This window comes from Pantherophis guttatus, chromosome 15 (genome assembly GCF_059756535.1).
Source record: "Pantherophis guttatus breed Tessera chromosome 15, ASM5975653v1, whole genome shotgun sequence".
Lineage (NCBI taxonomy): Eukaryota > Metazoa > Chordata > Lepidosauria > Squamata > Colubridae > Pantherophis > Pantherophis guttatus.
The window spans coordinates 10,128,791-10,152,003 of NC_142077.1; the positions used below are offsets into that span (position 1 = coordinate 10,128,791).

Genomic DNA, 23,213 nt, shown 5'->3' on the forward strand with positions numbered 1-23,213 from the left:
TTCCATGGCAACAGCCTAAAGGCGCGCTGGCTCCGATGTGTAAGGGAACGCGCCTCGCCAATTCATCCGGGAAAGCGTGCTTGTCAAGTGAACGGATAGAATAGAATAGAATAGAATAGAATAGAATAGAATAGAATAGAATAGAATAGAATAGAATAGAATAGAATAGAATAAGGGATAGAATAAGGGATAGGGTAGGGTAGGGTAGGGTAGAGTAGAATAGAATAGAATAGGGGATAGGATAGGATAGGATAGGATAGGATAGGATAGGATAGGATAGGATAGGATAAGGAATAGAATAAGGGATAGAATAAGAGATAGGGTAGGGTAGAGTAGAGTAGAATAGAATAGAATAGAATAGAATAGAATAGAATAGGGGATAGGATAGGATAGAGTAGAATAGAGTAGAGTAGAATAGAATAGAATAGAATAGAATAGAATAGAATAGAATAGAATAGAATAGAATAGAATAGAATAGAATAGAATAGAATAGAATAGAATAAAATAAGGGGTAGGGTAGGGTAGAGTAGAATAGAATACACTAGAATAGGATAGGATAGGATAGGATAGGATAGGATACACTAGAATAGAATAAGGGATAGGATAGGGTAGGGTAGAGTAGAATAGAATAGAATAGGGGATAGGATAGGATAGGATAGGATAGGATAGGATAGGATAGGATAGGATAGGATAGGATAGGATAAGGAATAGAATAAGGGATAGAATAAGAGATAGGGTAGGGTAGGGTAGAGTAGAATAGAATAGAATAGAATAGAATAGAATAGAATAGGGGATAGGATAGGATAGAGTAGAATAGAATAGAATAGAATAGAATAGAATAGAATAGAATAGAATAGAATAGAATAGAATAGAATAGAATAGAATTCTTTATTGGCCAAGTGTGATTGGACATACAAGGAATTTGTCTTTGGTGCATACGCTCTCAGTGTACACAAAAAGAAAAGATACATTTGTCAAGGATCATAAGGTACAACTCTTAATGATAGTCATAGGGTACAAATAAGTAATCAGGAAACAATCAATATCAATATAAATCGTGAGGATACAGGCAATGTGAGCATGCATGGGGGGGATGCGGAGGAGGGCGGGGGTCGCATTTGCAGGAGCGGGGGTGGAGCGGTGTGGCCCCACCCCACAGCCTGGGTTTGGGCCCAGGAGGCTGCAGGGAGGCCTGCTAGGCCCAAAACAGGGAGCATGGAGAGTGGCATGCGTGTGGGGCGTGGGAGGCATGCGTGCATGCATAGGGGGCCACGCATTGCATTATGGGTGCCAGCACACGCGTCCTATCCTCACACGACGAGAAAAAGTGTAGCCATCACTGGTCTATATGTTGTGAAATTAAAGCCTTTTCGTCATGTCTCCTTGACTGCCAGTCGGTGTTCGGGGATGGGTTCTTGTCAGTCTTCTCCAAATATTGGTTTGGATTGGTTTAAGATAGAGACAGGAGAAGGACAATCACCTCAGCCACTCTTGTGTCTTTCAGAGCAACATTGTGTTTGTGTGTGTGTGTGTGTGTGTCTCTTAAAACGCTTAATCCGGATGTCCATGATGACGCCTTGGGGGAGAGAGAGAGAGCGCGTAGATCCTAGCAAATCCACTTGGCATTCTGGTGCTGGTGGTGGTGAAAATCATGATGCTGAGTGAATGGGTTGTTTTTTTTTGTTTTTTAAAAAAAGAGAGAGATGGGATGGTTTATGTATAGACTGTTGTCACTTCCCTGTCAGCTCTTCGCGGTGGGTGTCTGACAGAATCAAAGGACAAGGACAGAGGCCCAAATAACTTGTTGAGTGTGGAGAAAGTATCAGATGAAGCACGGCTGGTTAAAAGGGAGAGAGGAAAAAAGGAAGGAAAGGGAAGGAAAAAAGGAAAAAGAAAGAAAGGGAAAGAAAGAGAGAGAGATAAGGAAAGAAGATAGATAGATAGATAGATAGATAGATAGATAGATAGATAGATAGATAGATAGATAGATAGATAGATAGATAGATAGAGAAGGAAGAAAAAAAGAAAGAAGAAAGAAAGAAAAAGAAAGAAAGAAAGAGAAAAAGAAAGAGAAAAAGAAAAAGAAAGAAAGAGAGATAAGGAAAGAAGAAAGAAAGAGATAGATAGATAGATAGATAGATAGATAGATAGATAGATAGATAGATAGATAAGGAAGAAAGAAAGAAAGAAAGAAAGAAAGAAGAAAGAAAGAAAGAAAGAAAGAAAGAAAGAAAGAAAGAAAACAAACATTTTGTTTTGACTGGAGCCTGGATTTCTACTTCACACACACACCCTCCCTTCTCCTTTTCTGGCTTTGTGACAACTATGAGGCAGCACAAGATGGCTTCAGCCAGGTACGCTTCAGAGTTGAGGAAGGAAGGAAGGAAGGAAGGAAGGAAGGAAGGAAGGAAGGAGGAAAGGAAGGAAGGAAGGAGGAAAAGGAAGGAAAGAAAGAAGGAAGGAAGGAAGGAATGAAAGAAGGAAGGAAGGAGGGAAGGAAGGAAGGAAGGAAGGAAAAAGTGTCAGCATTCCAAGTAATGCACCCATTGAAAGCATAACTCTGAGGTAGGTAGATTCCTCAAGGGATATGTTTATTGGATACATCATATCGGCATTTTATTAATTAATTAATTAATTAATTTAATTTGTATACCGCCCTTCTCCCAAAAGGGACTCAGGGTGGTGAACAGCCAAAATTAAAATATATACAATACAAAAGTTAAGATAATTAAAAGAGATTAAATCAATCGGCCTCCCAATTTAAAATCCCAAGTCTATAAAATTTAAAAAATCCCATTAAAAACCCTTTAGGCTAGGCCGGCTTGCTGGAATAAATAAGTCTTCAGGGCCTTACGGAAGGTCCGGATGTCCGGGATCAGTCGTATTCCAGGAGGTAGCTCATTCCACAGGGCGGGTGCCCCCACAGAGAAGGCGCTCCCCCTGGGGGCAGCCTGACGGCACCCTGAGGAGGCCCTCTCTGTGAGAGGGTATTGGCCGTTGGGAGGTTATCGGTAGCAGCAGGCGGTCTCGTAAGTACCCTGGCCCTAAGGCATAGCCGGTGAAAGCCAACTCTGACAATTCCTGCGGTTTTCACCTAATTAAAAGAATCAAACTCCCCCCCCTCCCAAGTGTCACCAGTCACATTGTCCAATGAAGATGGAAGGCATGCTCTTCTCCACTTTCAACGGCCACCTGTTTCAATGACCTTGGTTCCCACAAGAAAGCATTTTGTTTTGACTGGAGCCTGGCGATCTACTTCCCCCCCCCCCTTTCTCCCTTCTCCCTTCCTGGTGTAGGGTGTTCAGGAATTCGCAGAGTAACCCTTGAATAGCAAGAGTGTGCACATGAAAGCGATTGAGAGTAGATACGAATAAACACAGTCAATGCACAGATGCACTGACTTGTGTTTACTTTCATGAAATAGTAAGGCACAGTCCAAAAAACAGTACAAGTCATACACATATAAAGCAGGAGATAGCAAAACGACAGTCCAGGGATAATCCAATAACAAAGTCTTCTTACCAGTCGTCGTAGTCATTCACAATAAACAGTTCTTCTGGATTTGCAAGCAGTAGCAAACAGAGATATCAGAGAGCAAGAACAGCAAAGAGAAACAAACCATGTTTCTAGCTCCCTCTTAAGGAGATTGGCTACAGAGCTAACCAATCAGGACACAGTATGATGCAATACAGCAATCTTAAAACTATATTGATGGCTTATATATTGCCAAGCCAATAAGGTAGGTAATACTCATTTCCTAACATAGGATCTCCTGCTTGGACGGAGGGTTGGACTAGATGACCTACAAGGTTCCCTTCCAACTCTGGAAATCTGTAAATCATCCCTAGGTAATGGCCTGTAGACATATCCTGCCTTGAAACGGAGCAAAAGATCATTCTTCATTTTCTATGAACCTAGAGAATCCATAACCGTTATGAACTTTGCATTCTGCGGTTAAACTAAAGAGGCCTTGACAACTTTATCAATCAGTTTGACCTCTTCTTTGGCTCATCTCTCACGCTGGCTTCATCCCACTGAGGTCGAAGCCCAGACGTGGACATTTTATTGTTAACGTGCCTCCCGTGTGCATTTTATTATCTGCGCTTCTGCAATGTGGAAGTTGTATCTCTTGTATCTCTCTCTTTTTTTTTTTTTCTGCCGGCGGATGTTCTGATGATTGATTTATGCAAGCTGTCAAGGGGGCTTCATCGATTTGGGGGCGTAGAACTCCAATAAATAAATCACCTACCCGTAATCTGTCCCATTTCTAGATGACTTTCATCAATCTTGCCAAACTTCCTAAAGAGATCTTCCTTGAACAGGTTAAACTGTTTGAAGCAAACCGGCCAGAGCCGTTTTCTTTCATTTACTGGCTGTTTTTAGCGGCGGGTGGAAGAATTGGACCGTTAAGTGGGATATCAAGTTTATTATAGCCATCTTCAGTCTGTAAGTGGTTTTGGGGAACATTGAGAGGAGGGGGGGAGGTGGTGGAGGAGAAACCCCTGGGAAGCTGCTGGGGGAACGGAGTTTTGATCTGTTTGGTTTGTGCCAGCTGGGTGGAAATCGCCCTCTCGTCCTCCAGCTGGGCTAAGATGTTTCTAGAGGCCTCGTTGCAATTTGTTTCTCCGACTGTGACTTGGAAGCATCGAAAAGCAGAAGGGGATCAAACCCAGAAGCCCGTATCTTGTCGCAGGTCGACCTAAATTGCTCGAGTTGTCGGGAGTAGCAAAGTTGGAGGTGGAATTGATTTCCGTTTACCTCAACCAGGTCAGACACTTTGATGCATCTTAATTTATATACTCCAGAAGAGCTTTAGCTAACATCTGGCGTCTTCCAGCTAATGGGGGAAGGATACTTCAAAATCTCCATTCCCACCCCACTCCAGGGAAAGGATACTGCAAAATCCCCATTCCCTCCCCACTCCTGGGGGAAGGATATTGCAAAATCCCCATTCCCTCCCCACTCCTGGGGGAAGGATACTGCAAAATCTCCATTCCCTCCCCACTCCTGGGGGAAGGCTATTGCAAAATCCCCATTCCCTCCCCACTCCTGGGGGAAGGATATTGCAAAATCCCCATTCCCTCCCCACTCCTGGGGGAAGGATATTGCAAAATCCCCATTCCCTCCCCACTCCTGGGGGAAGGATACTGCAAAATCTCCATTCCCTCCCCACTCCTGGGGGAAGAATACTGCAAAATCCCTATTCCCGCCCCACTCCTGGGGGAAGGATATTGCAAAATCCCCATTCCCTCCCCACTCCTGGGGGAAGGATATTGCAAAATCCCCATTCTCTCCCCACTCCTGGGGGAAGGATACTGCAAAATCTCCATTCCCTCCCCACTCCTGGGGGAAGAATACTGCAAAATCCCCATTCCCTCCCCACTCCTGGGGGAAGAATATTGCAAAATCTCCATTCTCATCTCACTCTGGGGCCAGCCAGAGGTGGTATTTGCCGGTTCTCCGATCTATTCAAAATCTCCGCTACCGGTTCTCCAGAACCTGTCAGAACCTGCTGGATTTCACCCGTGGTGTTGACCCACCTAGGATGAAAATGTCTTCACTGATTGTGTTATGGACCTTCATTTGCCGTGTTGGCCCAGTGCAGGTCAGTAGGTAGATGTTCTTCAACATCTCAAGTTAGATCTGAGAGAGATCTGGCCCAAAGAAAATTCTAGAATCCAGTTGTATTGCAGTATTTTATCCACTAGGCTACACTGAGAGGGACGTGGTGGCTCAGTGGCTAAGACGCTGAGCTTGTCAATCGAAAGGTCGGCAGTTCAGTGGTTCGAATCCCTAGTGCTGCGTAATGGGGTAAGCTCCTGTTACTTGTCCCAGCTTCTGCCAACCTAGCAGTTCGAAAGCAGGTAAAAAATGCAAGTGGAAAAATAGGGACCACCTTTGGTGGGAAGGGAACAACGTTCCATGCACCTTTGGCATTGAGTCATGCCGGCCACATGACCACAGAGACATCTTCGGACAGCGCTGGCGGATTTCACACCAGTTGTCCATCCCTCCTCAGCCAGCTGTTTAAAAGTTATGGATTCTTCCACGAGAACCTTCTCTAAATCAGGGAGATTGGCTTCTCCAAAATGGGTATATGGGGTTGGACTAGAAGGCCTCCAAGATCCCTTCCAACTGTGTTATTCTGTCATTTGTAACACTTCTTATGTCCAGCTTAATGGCATGGGCAAAACTAACAAGTGGATGAATTTATCAATACGTGGATTCCTGTTTTATAAGCGCAGAATGAATATTTAGTGAACCAAATATATATAAATTAAATAAAACTTGGAGGGAAGCCAAGCATTAAATAACAGAGTATTAGGATTATAGCCCTAATATCAGTCCTAGGAACTAGTCAAATCTTCCTGTCCTCTATGTAATTTCTAGTACAGGGGCGGTCACATATGGAGGAAGGGATTTAGGTATTTTCTCTGCTCAGGCTAAAGAAATAATAACAGTAACAGTGATACCCATTGTCATCGGGGCGCTTGGTACCACGTACAAGAATTTTATAAGATACATCAACAAATTGCAGCTTCCTGCAATCACACCAGCGGAACTGCAAAAAACTGCGCTACTCGGAACCTGGTACATCTTAAGAAGGTACTTGATTGATACCTAGGACGCTGGCAGCAACCCGTATCAACCATTAGCACCAGTTAGTGATATTTGTGATGCATTTTTAAATGCTCAGTTGACTGAGTTTCATGTTTCATGAATAAAAGAGATAATAATAATAATTAATAATTAATAATAATATAATTATTAGGAAGGTACTTGGTTGATACCTAGGACGCTCTCAGCAACCCATATCAACCATTAACACCAGTCAGTGGTATTTGTGACACATTTTTCAATGTTCAGTTGACTGAGTTTCATGTTTCATGAATAAAAGAGATAATAATAATAATTAATAATTAATAATAATATAATTATTAGGAAGGTACTTGGTTGATACCTAGGACGCTCTCAGCAACCCATATCAACCGTTAACACCAGTCAGTGGTATTTGTGACGCATTTTTCAATGTTCAGTTGACTGAGTTTCATGTTTCATGAATAAAAGAGATAATAATAATAATTATTAAGAATTATTAAGAATATAATTATTAAGAAGCTACTTGGTTGATACTTAGGACGCTGAAACCCATATCAACCATTAACACCAGTCAGTGGTATTTGTGACGCATTTTTCAATGTTCAGTTGACTGAGTTTCATGTTTCATGAATAAAAGAGATAATAATAATTATTAATTATTAATAATATAATTATTAAGAAGGTACTTACTTGGTTGATACCTAGGATGCTGGCAGCAACTCATATCAACCATTAACACCAATCAATGGTATTTGTGATGCATTTTTGAATGTTCAGTTGGCTGAGTTTCATGTTTATTGAATACAGTATAATAATAATAATAATAATAATAATAATAATAATAATAATAATAATAATAATAATAATAATAATAATTGTCAGCACTTCAACCTGCATTTACCCTAGTGCTGACATAAGAAGGAGAAGAGGGGGCAGCTGGCAAGAGGATGCGTGACTTTTCACCTACTTATTTTCCCTGAAGATAATATCCCCTAGGAGATGAGATGGGAGGGGGGACATTCCTGGGAGCTGAAGTAGTAGATATGGGGAGAGTGATTTGTAAGATGGCCAATGAGACGCAGAGAATTGGGGAACGGAAAGGGAAGGTTTGGGGTCAGGAAGTCAGTGTTGGCTACACCATAATCGGGGACAGATTGTCGTGCTAAATAAATGAAAGATTTCATCAAAGACTATTTGTTTGGAAATGCAATTTATTTTAATTGAGACGACATTGAAACCTGACAATAATAGCCGCCCCAAAATCAACAGTGGGATCCCTGAACGATCAATTGTGTCCTTGAAAACTTGCAGTGTTGTGTTCCACTCCAAAGTGTGTGTAATTTACAACCCAGATAATTCCTTCTCTCTCTGTGTGTGTGTGTTCTTTTCCTTGTGTGTATTTTTTTTTTTCCGGAGAGTGTGTATTTTCTTTGTAATAAAACCTTGGCTTAGGCAAATAAATTTGCAGAGACAGTTTTACTGACAGCTGCCCCCTCCCCCTCCTCCAACTTTCTCCCACAGCCCTTTTCCCATGTAATAAAATGGAGGAGGGGGAAAGAAACCAGAATGAAATTTCATTCTAGGACAACGCGGGGTGCATTTTAAAAAACCAGAGCTGTGCTGAGCGGAGGTGTGTGCAGAAGTTCTTCTGAAGGGCCGCTCTCTGCTTTCATCTCGCCCCCGTTTCAAGTTTGACCCGCTCTCGGCCCCAAGAAAATAAATCATAAAGTGAGGTCAGAGGTCATCCCGACCGGGTTACCCCCAAGGATGGATGGGAAAGATTTTTTTTCCATGGGTTCCTTTTTTATCAAAACAGATGCAAAGTGTTTCATTTGGGGGAAGTTCTCTTTTATTTGTTTCCACCCGGAGGGGCGGGAAATACCGGGGTAGAATTTACTACGGGCGGTAGTCCTCGTTCAGCAACTGCCTCGTTTAGGGACCGTTTGCAGTTAACGACACAGGTGAGAAAGGTTTACGGGCCGTCCTTGCAGTTTGATGACCTTTGCAGCGGAGGTGGGGTTTCAGCAGGTTCTGACCAGTTCTGGAGAACCGGTAGCGGAAATTTTGAGTAGTTCGGAGAACCGGTAGTAAAAATTCTGACTGGCCCCGGCCCCATCTATTCTCTGCCTCCTGATCGGGAGGAAATGGGGATTTTGCAGTATCCTTCCCCTGGAGTGGGGAGGGAATGGAGATTTTACAGTATCCTTCCCTGCCACGCCCACCAAGCCACGCCACGCCCACCAAGCCACACCCATAGAACTGGTATTAAAAAAATTTGAAACCCACCACCGCTTTGCAGGTCTGTACGATCATAATTTACAGCTGCGGTTTCCTTTAACGACTGCTTTGCTTAACAACCAGGTCGCAGGTCCCAGTTGTGGCCGCTAAACGAGGACTTACCTCCATTTCCATCCGTTTATTTGCCCATTCGCAGCCGCTGGGCCCAAAGTGGCTTGCGGGATTGGTGTCAATGTCAAACCACGATCAGCAAAACCATGGGTCACTACGTCATCCTACGTCAGTGATGGCGAACCTATGGCACGAGTGCCCCAGGTGGCACGTGGGGCCATATCTGTGGGCACACAAGTGTTGCTCTAGCTCAGCTCCAGCGTGCATGCGCGCACCGGTCAGTTGATTTTTGGGCCTTCCGGGCCCACCGGAAGTTGGGAAACGGGCCATTTCCAGCCTCCTGAGGGCCTCCGGGGAGTTGGGGAGGCTGTTTTCACCCTCCCCAGGCTCCAAGAAAACCCCTGGAGCCTGGGGAGGGCGAAAAACAGGCCTTCTGGGCCCACCAGTAACTTTTTTGCCATTGCGTGCCAAAAGTGGGGAGAGCATGGAGGGGTTGCGCGCACATGCATGGGGGGTGGGTGGGGCATGGGGGACATTGAATTATGGGTGTGGGCACACATGCATGTGACCCCCCCATGGTCCCCTCGCTTTTGGCACGCGATGGCAAAAAGATTAGCCATCACTGTCCTATGTCTTCGCTCAATCAATAGATTCCCTATTAAGGTTATGCAAAAGAAATTAATCTTTTATCTTTATCAATAAAGGAAAATATTTGTAGCTCAGAGTTGAAACGAGGGGTCCTTGGTGCTCTCTGCGCTGGGTTGTTTTCTGGCAGACGTTTTATTACCCAACTAGGTAACGTCATCAGTGCTAGTTGGTGCTAAATATCACTGGTGATGTTACTGGTTCAGTTATAAAACAGCCAAACTCCAAAGCTCCAAAGATTCCTTGTCATCCTTTAAAGATGCCAAAGATGATGGCTTAGCCTGTGGCGCCACTGCAGCCAATTGAGATTTTAGCGAGCTAACCGTGTTTACGAAACTATGGTTTATTCGTGTTACGTGAATGCAGGGGCTTAGCTCTTCGTCTCCCTAACACCTTCAGCATCGACAGGGCTGGTGACGGTGCAGGGCAAGGAATTCTTCTACTCTCCCAATTCCTGCCCCCTTGCCCGCCCCCCACGTGCCCGTGTGCCCTCCCCATCTCCCCACATATTTATTTATTTATTTATTCCCTAGACATTTGCTTTGGGGGGAGCTTATTAGCACCCTCTGCGTTTTCACATTTCCCTCGGAAAAGACATTTTGACACTGCCGGCAGGTATGTTATTTCATTAGCAGGTTCGCGCCTTGTCACCTATTATCTTGGAAACAACGAGGTGTAACTTGAGAGTAGCTGAGGCGGAAGAGAAAGGGCAGAGCTCTTGATTCTGCTGGTCTGAAGAATCTTTGCCTTTCTCGCTCTCCGTCCTTTTCCTGGCCTCCCCTTCGGGGCCAGCGAGCAAGCAGGATGGACCATATGACGTCTGAAGGACATGCTTTGAGGTCTTACAAAATGGCAGCCGTGTTGAGTCTGGCCCAGCCCTTTACTGGAGACTGATGTAGTAGCTCCCTGTTGCCCTAGGATGCTCTTACTTGCCTTTCTTTGTTTTTATTGGAGAAGATAACTCTGTTTTCTTCCATCCATCCACCTATCTATCCATCCATTCAACTTGTCCATCTGTCTGTCATCTCCCTCTGACATCTGTCTGTCTATCCTATCTATCGATCGATCGATCGATCGATCTAATCTCTGTCACACACATGTAATTATCTATATCCATCCACCATCCATCTATCATTTTTCTCAGACATCTCTGTCTGTCTGTCTGTCTGTCTATCTATCTATCTATCTATCTATCTATCTATCTATCTATCTATCTATCGATCGATCGATCTATCGATCTATCTAATCTCTGTCACACACATGTAATTATCTATATCCATCCACCATCCATCTATCATTTTTCTCAGACATCTCTGTCTGTCTGTCTGTCTGTCTATCTATCGATCTATCGATCTATCTAATCTCTGTCACACACATGTAATTATCTATATCCATCCACCATCCATCTATCATTTTTCTCAGACATCTCTGTCTGTCTGTCTGTCTGTCTATCTGTCTGTCTATCGATCTATCGATCTATCGATCTATCTAATCTCTGTCACACACATGTAATTATCTATATCCATCCACCATCCATCCATCATTTTTCTCAGACATCTCTGTCTGTCTGTCTGTCTGTCTATCTATCTATCTATCTATCTATCTATCTATCTATCTATCTATCTATCTATCTATCTATCTAATCTCTGTCACACATGCATGTAATTATCTATATCTATCCATCCAGCATCCATCCATGATTTTTCTCAAACATCTGTCTGTCTTTCTGTCTGTCTGTCATCTCTCACAAATCTATTATCTCACACATCTAATTATCTATCCTTCCTTCTTTCCTTCCTTCCTTCCTTCCTTCCTTCCTTCCTTCCTTCCTTCCTTCCTTCCTTCCTTCCTTCCTTCCTTTCTTTCTTTCTTTCTTTCTCTTTCTTTCCTCTCCCCCTTTCCCCCCCCATTCACATTTCATACGCGTTTATTTTTAAACATTACTTAGCTGCAAAGAAGCAGATGCAAAGCAAGTTAAGAGAAATACGAAAGGGTGAGAGGTGAAAAAAACATTTCAAAATTATTTCAGGGGAAAATGGTAGTAGAACTAAGTGTTTGCAAGTGGGAGTCTGGGCAAATCAGCGTATAATTGCGAAGGAAGCTGCATAATTGTCTCGTGGCCAAATCTACTTGTTTGAACACCGTATTATTGCATCGAAGAAGCAGATACGAAATCGTGATTTCAGCTGGTGATCTTCAGTGAAATAAAGACAGCTCGTTCATTTATTGTTTCTGGAAATTGCGACAAGCAGGTTCAAGTAAGGTCCTGGTTAGGTGCGATGCGTGAACTTTAGTTAAATTTATTTATTTACAGTAGTTAAAGGCCTTCTGGGAATGGACCTTGTTCTTTTTACAGTGGGATGAGTGTCATGCCTGAAAGGGGATTCAGGCAATCTAGTCTTTTCTTTCCCCAGTTCAGCCAGCAAAGATACTGGTTGGGAGGATGGAATTTGTGGAAGTTGCAATCTACACTCTCAACAACCAGTTGAGTTCGATGTCTAATAGGAGGTGGTGTCAATCAGGGATGAAATGCTACCATTTCGCACCAGTTCGGGTGATCCGGTAGCAAAAAATGCTAGCGAATCGGGCGAACCGGTTGATTTCCGACAATCAGCTGTGACACGCAGTTTATATTAGCTAGAATCATCAGATTTCCTGCTTTCTAACTAATCTAAATCGCGTGGCACAGCGGATCCCCCTCCCCTTGCTGTTCTACTTACCTTTGCAGACTCGGAAGGCTTCAAAATGTTCCTTTTGTAGCGCCGCACGGGTGAGCCTCAGGCACGCATGCGCGCGAAGTGCGCACCCGGTAGTAGACTCACAGAACCGGTAGCAGCGGATTTCACCGCTGGTGTCAATGTGTAAATGTACGAGATGTTCAACCATCAACCAGGAGAGGTGGTGAACATCTCATGAACTTCCTTCTCTCCTTTGACCTCTTCTGAAGCGCTCCAAAATTTCAATTTTTCTCTTCTCTGGTCTCTCCCTAGGTTACAGACGGTGGCACCATCAAACAGAAAATCTTCACCTTCGATGCCATGTTCTCCACCAACCAGTCACACATGGAGAACTACCGTAAGAGGGAGGACCTGGTCTACCAGTCCACAGTGAGGTAACTCCAAACCCATCTCCTTCAAAACAATCCAGCACGCCGTTAACAGCACAGAGATACGAACAGAGGTTCACTCATCTGTGGAATATCCTGTTACAAATTTCTTCAATCCAGCATTTCCCCCTTCCCCCCTCAGAGTCAAGTTGATTTGATTTAGCAACAGAAACACAATTATAATGGATCACAAATCCATGTTCAGCTGATGAATGGAATGAAGTGGCTTGGAAGGAGTCTTACAGAGATTCTCAATCTTTTTTTTCAAAAGGCAACTGGACTTTCTGGTTTTTCTTTGGAGACGTTTTGCTCAGTGGTGGGTCCCTCCCGGTTCGGCCGAACCAGTAGCGGTGATGATATGACATCACTGAACCGGTTATCTTTGTTCAGAAGCTGGGCCCTCCCCCCCCCCGCGTTATTCTTACCTTTTATTTGGCCCCACCCACAATCTATTCGCTGCCTCCCGAGTCCCAGCTGATTGGCTAGAAGGAAAAAAACTGTTTAAACTCTTGCCGCGGGGCTTCAAAGGGCCGCCCTACAACTGATCAGTGTTAAATGGCAGTGTGGTGGTAGACCGGTGCCTCCAAAAACAAATGGGTAGACTGGTACAGCTCTGCAAGCAGTTAAAAGCCTGGTAGACCAGTACTTCTGCTAAATCCTAAAGAATTGTCACATGACCATCAAACCACGCCCACAAAATAAGCCACGCCCACAGAACCGGTAGTAAAAAAAAATTAGAACCTACCCCTGGTTTCGCTTCTCCTCCAAGGAGTTTCTTCAACTCTGACTGGATGGTGGGGAAGGGAAGGATTTATAACTCCTTGCAGACAGCTGGTCATTTGCATCCTTTTTAGAGGGTCATTGAGGCCACTTGGAGGTTTACCTGTGTCCTCTGGGTCACCTGAGTGGGGCTAATGATTGTGGAGCCTTCTTGGAACTTCTGAAAGGACTTGTGTTGTAGACTGGAGATGGATGATGTCGTATCCCTCCCCGTCTGTTGAGAGAGGGCTGTTCGATTTGGACATAGATGGCCTCCTTGACCCCTCTTTCAAACCAGCCGTCTTCTCTGACCAAAATGCTGTCCTCAAAAGAGTGGCCAAGAAGACTCCACACCCATTTGCATCACTCAGGGGACCCTGAGGACACAGGTAAACCTCCAAGTGGCCTCAACGACTCTCTAAAAGGATTCAAACGACCAGCTGTCTGCAAGGAGTATCAATCCTTCCCTTCCCCACCAGCCAGTCAGAGCTGAAGAAGCTTCTTGGATGAGAAGCAAAACCTCTTCAAAGGAAAAAAAACCAGAAAGTCCAGTGGCCTCTCAAAAAAAAAAAAAAAAAACACTTTTGGGCTTGCTTGGAGGACCTGAATGAAATCCATCATTTCAGTTGGGTCTGGCTTGATGAGGATCCTTTTATGGCTCTTGGCATCAATGATACCAGTCGTAAGTCGAGAACTTCACAACCGTGGCATTCGCTCTACAACCACCGTAAAAACCATAGTAAAATTGTTTCGGTTCCTATGGGTGACCCGCTTCTACACCTGTCATGACTTACGACCGTACAGGTAGTCCTCAACTTACAGCCATTTGCTTAGTGACCGTTCGAAGTTACAGCCGCCCTGAAAAAAAGTGACTTACGACTGTTCTTCACACCGACGACAGTTGAAGCATCCGCACGATCAAAATTCAGACGCTTGGCAACTGGGTCATATTTATGACGGTTGCACATGTCCCGGGAGCCACTTTCATGGGACTAATTTAACAACTCCCTTAACCACGGTGGCAAAGAAAAGTTGTAAAACGGGGCGAAACTCGCTTAACGACTTCCTTGTTTAACCACAGAAATTTTGGCCTCGCTTGTTGGTCGTAACGTCGAGGATTACCCGTAATGGGAAATCCCTATTACGGTCGTAAGTCGGGGAGTACCTTCTATGCCACCTTGAGCTCTGGCACACGTCTTTGGGGCATCGCTTTCTCTGGGCAGTTGTGATGGCAGTGGGATAGAGGCAGGGGTGGGATTCAGCCGGTTTGGACCGGATGCTAATTTTACTTCTGGTTCATCGAACCGGTAGTTGCAAGGACTGGCTGGCCCCTCCCACCCTGCCCCGCCCCTCCAAGGAATCTCCACGCGGCCTGTTTCAGATGCTAGGAGGCTCTGGGAGCGTGAAAAACGGGCCTCCCGGAAGTCGGGAAACGGGCCCGTTTCCGGTCTCCGGAGGGCCTCCAGAGCCCGGAGGAGGCCGTTTTCACCCAGAGGCTCAAGAAAAGCCTCCGGAGCCTGGGGAGGGCGAAAATTCCCTCCCCCCCCCCGCCGTGGTGCAGGAGGCCGAGTAGGCCACGCCCACCCAGCAACCGGGCAGAGACCCGGTTCCTAATATTCCTAAAATGTTAGGAATATTCCTAAAAAATTTTTGAATCCCAACCCTGGATAGAGGTGACTGTGTTGCAACCAATCACGTCCTGAGCAGAAGGACCAGGAAGCTCTGTTCAGAAGGAAAAGAAACGTAGGAAATAAGAATTAACACACGGTGTGGGGAAACCAGGGTTAGGGGAGAGAAAAGGGCAGAAACGGGGAAGGGGGGGGGTTGGAAGGAGAGCCCCTCGGCAGAAAGGACCATGACTCATCGCAGCCCACCGTGGCCACCCGAGTTGTCGGCAGACGCAGCTCCTGCCGTCGCTGCTTGATTGGAGAGAGAGAGAGAGGGAGAGAGAGAGAGAGAGAGAGACGTGGGGGATAAGGAGTCCACATTTACATATAAATGAAGATATTTACAAATTAATGCATTTTGAGCAAAAGGAAGGTCCCAGCGCTGCAGCTGCCAAGGCGACAGCCTGCCGAAGAATGGGCTGGAGGGGACGGGGAGGGGGATCGGTAGCTAGTGCGAGGCAGCAGGAGCCGGTCCTCCGAATGGGTTTCCCCCCTTCCAGGGGACCTGGCTCTCTCAGCTCAATCAATTAATCAGAATAGAGCAAGAAGGGACCTTTGGAGGTCTTCTAGCTGAAGCAGGAGACCCTACACCATTTCAGACAAGTGACTGTCCAGTCTTTTCTTAAAAGCCTCCAGTGATGAAAGCACCCCCACAATTTCTGGTGGCAAGCTGTTCCATGGGTTAATTGTCCTCACCGTTAGGAAGTTTCTCCTTCGTTCCAGGTTGCTTCTCTCCTTGATTAGTTTCCATCCGTTGTTTCTTGTCTTGCCTTCTGGTGCTTTGGGAAAACAAGTGGACCCCCTCCCCTTAGGGGCAGCCTTTCAAGAAGAGGGGGGGGGGCGGAGAGAGAGCTGCAGCTTACAGGTAGTCCTCATCTTACGACTATAATTGGGGCCAGAAATTCCGTGGCTAAGCAATTCGTTCATTCATTTTATGACATTTATACCAGAAGTGGTATTCAGCCGGTATTCGGGTTCGGACTGGTTTGGGCTAACTGGTAGTGGGTACCCATCCAGGCGAAATCCCGTCCTATATCACTGTGTTTTTGATGTCGCATCAGAGATGAAATGCTCCCGGTTCGGACCGGATCGCCCGATCCGGTAGCGATGGAGGCGGGTGGTTCGGAGAACCAGTAGCAAAAATCCCTGCCCCCCCCGCATGCCCAGCTGAGCCGCGTGATCCTCAGAGGCTTTTCTTCTTTTAAATGCCTCTGACGATCCAAGCTGAGTTGCCTGATCGGCAGAGGCATTTAAAAGAAAAAAAGTCTCTGATGATCAGGCAACTCAGCTGGGATCATCAGAGGCTTTTGAAAGCCTTTTTTTACAACCTCTTCGCCAAAGAGGTTGTAGAAAAAATGCTTTTAAAAGCCTCTGACGATCCGGCAACTCAGCTGGGATCGTCAGAGGCTTTTAAAAGAAAAAAAGCCTCTGATGATCAGGCAACTCAGCTGGGATCGTCAGAGGCTTTTAAAAGAAAAAAAGCCTCTGATGATCCTGTAACTCAGCTGGGATCGTCAGAGGCTTTTAAAAGAAAAATGGTTTTAAAAGTTAAAAAAAAAAAAGTTGGCCATGCCCACCCAGTCACATTACCCCCCCCACCAAGCCACGCCCACAAAACCAGTAGTAACAAATTTTAGATTTCACCACTGTGTCGCATGTATGTGTGGACAGCACGCGCAAGCGAATTGCCTTGTTTTGTGACACTGCACGCATGCGCGGATGCTGCTTACATTTCCGATACTGGCCGAAATGGCTGCTCCAGTATGTGAAGCCCACCTGTGAGTTATACACAGTTGTTAAGGAATTTTATGACCTTGCTGCTGCAGTCGTTAAGCGAAGCATGCTGTCATTGAGAGAACCAGGCTTCCCTAATCACGGCTTGTTCGGGGGGGCTGGAAACGGAGCTCCCCCGATTCCCGACTCTACCGCCACCGTCATGAACGCCTCTCCGATGCCAAGCTCCCGAATTTTGATGGCCATGTGGGCCGCAGGGACGTCGTAAGTGCAAGGATCGGTCCTAAAGTCTCCTTTTTCCCCGCACCGTCGTAACTTTGAATAGTCATTAAATGGAAGGTCGTAAGTGGAGGAAAATCCGTACAAGCAAAAGTCCTCTTTTTTTTTTTTTGCAGAAGATCCCATGCTAGGCGAGAGAAACTTCTCAGGTTCTTTTGCTGCTCCGTTCTCCAGCATCCCCTTAAAGGCCAATGGGAGACAGGGAGACTTTAGGGAGGGGGGGGCCTGAAGGAAGCTTCGATTTTGCCCCTCCCCCCTTTCTATAAGTGAGCTCGACCTCCCCGTCCTCAAATCCCCTCCAGGTTCTAGCTTTTCTTCCGACGGCTTCCCATTGCTTCGCCTCCTGGGCTCTGCGCATAATTATGCACATAAAATATATTCCCACGATGGGGCTTGCAAATGGGGGGGGGGCGGGCGGGTGGGAATCGGAGGGAAATTGAAGAAGCTTTTAATGAAAGAAATAAATCTTTGCATTTATAGTTAAACTCGGCCACTTTGCAGGACAGGAGGAATGGGAAAGTCACACACACACCTCTTGCCCAGTGGTGAAATCTAAATTTTTTTACTACCGGTTCTGTGGGTGTGGCTTGGTGGGCGTGGCAGGGGAAGGATACTGCAAAATCCCCATTCCCTCCCCACTCCTGGGGGAAGGATACTGCAAAATCCTCATTCATTCTCCACTCCAGGGGAAGGATACTGCAAAATCCCCATTCCCACCCCACTCCTGTGGAAAGGATACTGCAAAATCCCCATTCCCACCCCACTCCTAGGGGAAGGATACTGCAAAATCCCCATTCCCTCCCCACTCCTGCGGAAAGGATACTGCAAAATCCCCATTCCCTCCCCACTCCTGCGGAAAGGATACTGCAAAATCCCCATTCCCACCCCACTCCTAGGGGAAGGATACTGCAAAATCCCCATTCCCTCCCCACTCCAGGGGAAGGATACAGCAAAATCCCCATTCCCTCCCCACTCCAGGGGAAGGATACTGCAAAATCCCCATTCCCTCCCCACTCCTAGGGGAAGGATACTGCAAAATCCCCATTCCCACCCCACTCCTGGGGGAAGGATACTGCAAAATCCCCATTCCCACCCCACTCAGGGGCCAGCCAGAGATGGTGTTTGCCGGTTCTCCGAACTCCTCAAAATTTCCGCTACCGGTTCGTCAGAACCTGCTGGATTTCACCCCTGCCCTCTCCCATGGTTTCCAAAGCCCCAGGGCTGTTTTTCTCACTCTCTCTCCCATCAAACGTAGCCAAGGCCGCTCTTGGGTTCAGCCCCTTGGAGACCGGTTCTGTTGGGGAAGGAAGGGCCTTGGGCTCAAGTCCTGCAACTGAACCCCTTTTATTTATTTTTGCAGCTGTCTCTGGAGGCCCAAATGCAGCCTCTCAAAGGGCTTAATTTTCTTTCTAGCCCTGAACTTCAGTTTTTCACGCCTACAATTACAAAAAAAAACACCGCCGCTCCTTCGATTCAGCCCAGCTGCCGGCGATAACACGGCATCTCCATCTCAATGGTAAAAAAAGGGGGTCCCCCCCCCAATTTCCTGGTCCAACCCCCCCCCCCAAAACGAAGCACACTCCATCCACTCTGCTTATCTCTCCAGATGCAGCTAAAGTAAACTGTTGACCGCAGCAAAACAGCAGCCTCTCTGGCTCTGAGCAGTTGGGTGTTCTTGAACCCATCTCCCACAGCCAAGCCAGCATGGGCCACGGCAAGGCATAATGGGCCTTGTCGTTTAGCAAGGTTGAGAGATACACAGGCCTGTTTTGAGAGTCTCTGGGACCTTCTCTAGATTATCTTAAGGAATAGAAAGAGGTCTGGAGAGGATAAAATCTCCAGGGTAGGCCAGATATTTTGTTTTTTCATTCTTTCTTTCCTCCCTCCCTCCCTCCTTCTTGCTTTTTCTTTTATTCCCTCCCTCCCTCCCTTTCTTTTTCTTTAATTCTCTTTTCCCTCCTCCCTCCTCTATATTTTTCTTTCTTTATTTGTCCCTTTCTCCTTCCCTCCCTCCCTCCCTTTTTCTTTCATTCTCTTATCCCCCATCCCTCCCTCCCGCCTCTTTATTTTTCTTTCTCTCCTTTCTTCATTTGTCCTTTTCCTCCCTCCCTCCTTTCCTCCCTTCTTCTCAGCTCTTCCTTTCTCAACCCTTCCTTTCTCATATCCCTTCCTCCCTCCCTCCCTCCTATTACCTTCCCCTATCCCTTCCTCCCTCCTTTCTTTCCTTTCTCTCATCCCTTCCTTTCTCATATCCCTTCCTCCCTCCCTCCCATTCCTTCCCCATCCCTTCCTCCCTCCTTTCCATTCTTTCTCTCATCCCTTCCTTCCCTCCCTCCCTCCTTCTTTCCTCTTATCTCTCCATTCCTTCCTTTCATCCCTCCCTCCCTCCTATTACCATCCCCTATCCCTTCCTTCCTCCCTCCTTTCTTTCCTTTCTCTCATCCCTTTCTTTCTCATATCCCTCCCTCCCTCCCATTACCTTCCCCATCCATTCGTCCCTCCCTCCTTTCCTTCCTCAATCTCATCCCTTCCTTTCTCATATCCCTCCCTCCCTCCCTCCCATTACCTTCCCCTATCCCTTCCTCCCTCCTTTCTTTCCTTTCTCTCATCTCTTCTTCTCATATCCCTTCCTCCCTCCCTCCCATTACCTTCCCCATCCATTCCTCCCTCCTTTCCTTCCTCAATCTCATCTCTTCCTCCCTCCCTCCTATTACCTTCCCCTATCCCTTCCTCCCTCCTTTCCATTCTTTCTCTCATCCCTTCCTTCCTTCCCTCCCTCCCTTCTTGCTCTTATCTCTCTGTTCCTTCCTTCCTTTCCTCCCTCCCTCCCTTCCTTTCTTTCCTCCCTCCCTCCCTCCCTCCCTTTCTTCCCTCCCTCCCTCCTTCTCTCTCTCTCTCTCTCTCCCTCCCTCTCTCTCTCTCTTTCTTTTTTCTTTCTTTCTTTCCTCCCTCCCTCCCTTCCTCCCTTCCTCCCTCCCTCCCTTTCTTTCTTTCTTCCTTCCCTCCCTCCCTCCCTCCCTCCCTCCCTCTCTCTCTCTCTCTCTCTCTCCCTCCCTCCCTCTCTCTCTCTCTTTCTTTTTTTCTTTCTTTCTTTCTTTCCTCCCTCCCTCCCTTCCTCCCTCCCTCCCTCCCGACATTCAAAACCCAGCATTTTATGCTGGCTGCCGTTTGCACATTTGCAAATTATCCATATAATCTGCGTCTTTTCCCGCATGCCTCGAGAGTGAGTGTATCCTTTCTCTTGAAATGGCGCTGTGTGACAGGCATTCCTCTGATTTGCCCACCGCAACCCTGCCGAAACGCAGAGGTGCAAGCATTTCAAACTAGTCAGAAATCCGTAACAAAAACACAACCACAGGAGGATTTTTTCCCCCCCCTTCCCTTCCGGCGTGTGTTTTCGGACAGTCGTCCCCGTCCCCCTGGCCCTCCCTCCCCGCTGCCAATCCAGCTAATTAATTACAGCTGTTTGCCTCTTCTATTTTTAAATCCTTTGCTGCCAAAACCCTAATCAGCTGCTCATTCATTGTATGTCTGCAACTTGGCTCGCTGCCTTCGTCCCCAACATCAGCTTGAGGCCCCTTTGTGAGTAGGCAGTTCCCCGGGAGAACGGGGTGACATGGCTTCCCAGTAGGGGCACTGAGATCTTCCTGCCATCTCTGGGGGGGTCCTCCTGACCCTGGTTCAGACAGCACCCTAAGCCCGTGATGGCGAACCTATGGCACATGTGCCACAGGTGGCACGTGGAGCCGTATCTGTGGGCACGTGAGCGTTGCCCTCGGTCAGTTCCAGCGTGCATGTGCGCACCGGCCAGCTGATGTTTGGGCCTTCTGGGCCCACCGAAAGTCGGGAAATGGGCTGATTCCAGCCTCCAAAGGGCCTTCAGGAGGGTGGGGAAAGCTGTTTTTGCCTTCCCCGGGCTCCAAAAAAGCCTCTGGAGCCTGGGGAGGGCAAAAAACGAGCCTACCAGGCCCACCGGTAACTTTTTTGCCGCCGTGTGTGAAAAGCGGGGGAAGCATGGAGGGGTGGAGTCGTGCACACATGCACAGGGGGGCGGGGCGGGGCATGGGTGGCATTGAATTATGGATGTGGGCACACACATGCGTGACCCCCCCCTGGACTCCCCCCGCTTTTGGCACACGACGGCCCTAAGCTGTACAGACTTTGGGGAGGGGCACCGATGGCGCGAGAATCCGTGAGCTGAGGAAAGGGGGTGGAAATGAAGGTAAAGCCAAAAAGAGGTAAAGCCTGGCTTTGTAAAATGTCGCTTGGCTCGCTCGCTTGAGCTCAGCATAATCCCCTGTGCACCTTCTGAATCTCATCTACCCAGTTGTACATATGGTCCTGCCTTTTGCCTTTTCTTTCTTTGTATGCAAAGAAGTTACGCTGCCTGCATGAACAGGGATTTCTTTACTAGCCACCACGATAGGGACTGGCAACTTGATTGTTCAGCAAAGCAACGGGTGCGTGAAAGATCACAGGATTTTCCTCAGCGTTCCTTTGCTTACAGATGTGCAAGAGGGCATCGTTGCGAGGACTGGTGGCAAAGTTACTTTTTCGTCACCGTCATAATGTCAAATGGTCGCTAAATGGGGCAGTTGCTAAACGAGGACCATCATTCTCTCATTGGCCTTCCGTGTGCAACCCACATCCTTTATCACAGCCGAATGCTGTGGGGGAGGTGGAATGTCAGGTTTAGCCACCTCTGTCTTTCCGCTGGGGTTGGCGTCATGGGTAGTCCTCGACTTACGACCGCAGTGAAGCCCAACATTTCTGTTGCTAAGCAAGACAGTCAGGTGTTATTTGGCCCCATTCTACGACCTTTGTTGCCACGGTTGTGAAGTGAATCACTGCAGTTGTTAAGTGAGCAACGCGGTTGTTAAGTGAATCTGGCTTCCCCATTGACTTTGCTTGGCAAAAAGTCGCCAAAGGGACCGCGGGATACTTGCAACCGTCATAAATACGAGTCAGTTGCCGAGCTGACTGAATTCTGATCATGCGACCGTGGGGGATGCTGTGACGGTCGTAAGTGTGAAAAACAGTCACAAGTCCCTTTTTTCAGTGCCGTCGTAACCAGTGGTGGGTTTCAAATTTTTTTACTACCGGTTCTGTGGGCGTGGCATAGCTTGGTGGGCGTGACTTGGTGGGCATGGCAGGGGAAGGATACTATAAAATCTCCATTCCCTCCCCACTCCAGGGGAAGGATACTGCAAAATCCCCATTCCCTCCTGATCAGCTGGGGCTCGGGAGGCAGAGAATAGATGGGGGCGGAGCCAATCAGAGGTGGTATTTGCCGGTTCTCCGAACTCCTCAAAATTTCCACTACCGGTTCTCCAGAACTGGTCAGAACCTGCTGAAACCCATCTCTGGTCGTAACCACAAATGATCACTAAGCGAATAGCAATAGCCGTTAAGATTTATATCCCGCTTTGACAGGGCTTCACAGCCCTCTCTTAAGCGGTTTACAAACGTCAGCCTCTTGCCTCCCAACCATCTGTGTCCTCAGCTTGGAAGGATTGGAAGTCTGAGTCCACTGAACTTGAGCCGGTCAGAATCGAACTCATGGCTGTGGGCAGAGTTATCCTGCAACCGGTTCGGATTTCACCACCGCTTCAAACGGTCACTAAACGAGGACGGCGGAGGGTGGTGATGACGGCGGAGAGTGGTGGTGGAATTGATTGGCAGAAATAGTAAACTGGAAACCCTGCCACTTAGTAGCCACTAAGCCCCTTCCCCTCCCTTCTCTGCAGTGAATCCAGCAAGCGATGTTGTCTTCCTTACTAATTTTACAGCTTCTTTTACACCCTGGGCTTTAAATTGGAGTATAAAAACGTTCTTGAGAAGTGTAAAATGGTTTAGAATCAGAATAATCGGTCTTTTGATTAGTTTCCAACCATTGTTTCTTGTGTCCTGCCCTCTGGTGCTTTGGAGAATAATTTGACCCCTTCTCTTCTTTGTGGCAACCGCTCAAATATTGACATACTGCTATCATATCACGCCCTAATTCTTCTTTTCGTTAGACAAGCCAGACCCAAAACCTGCAGCCCTTCTTCCTGTGGTTTAATCTCCAGGCCTTT

At 46.9% G+C, this 23,213-nt stretch overlaps 1 protein-coding gene across 3 annotated transcripts in view; it reads left to right on the forward strand.

The window, feature by feature from the left end:
- The window catches only part of IGSF21 (immunoglobin superfamily member 21), a 255,051-nt gene that overhangs the window by 161,355 nt on the left and 70,483 nt on the right, over positions 1-23,213 (forward strand). For all 3 annotated transcript variants that reach the window (XM_087879094.1, XM_087879093.1, XM_087879095.1), the window contains one exon: positions 12,585-12,706. In XM_087879094.1, coding sequence (XP_087735220.1) covers positions 12,585-12,706 — 122 coding nt within the window. The remainder of the gene's footprint in view (positions 1-12,584; positions 12,707-23,213) is intronic.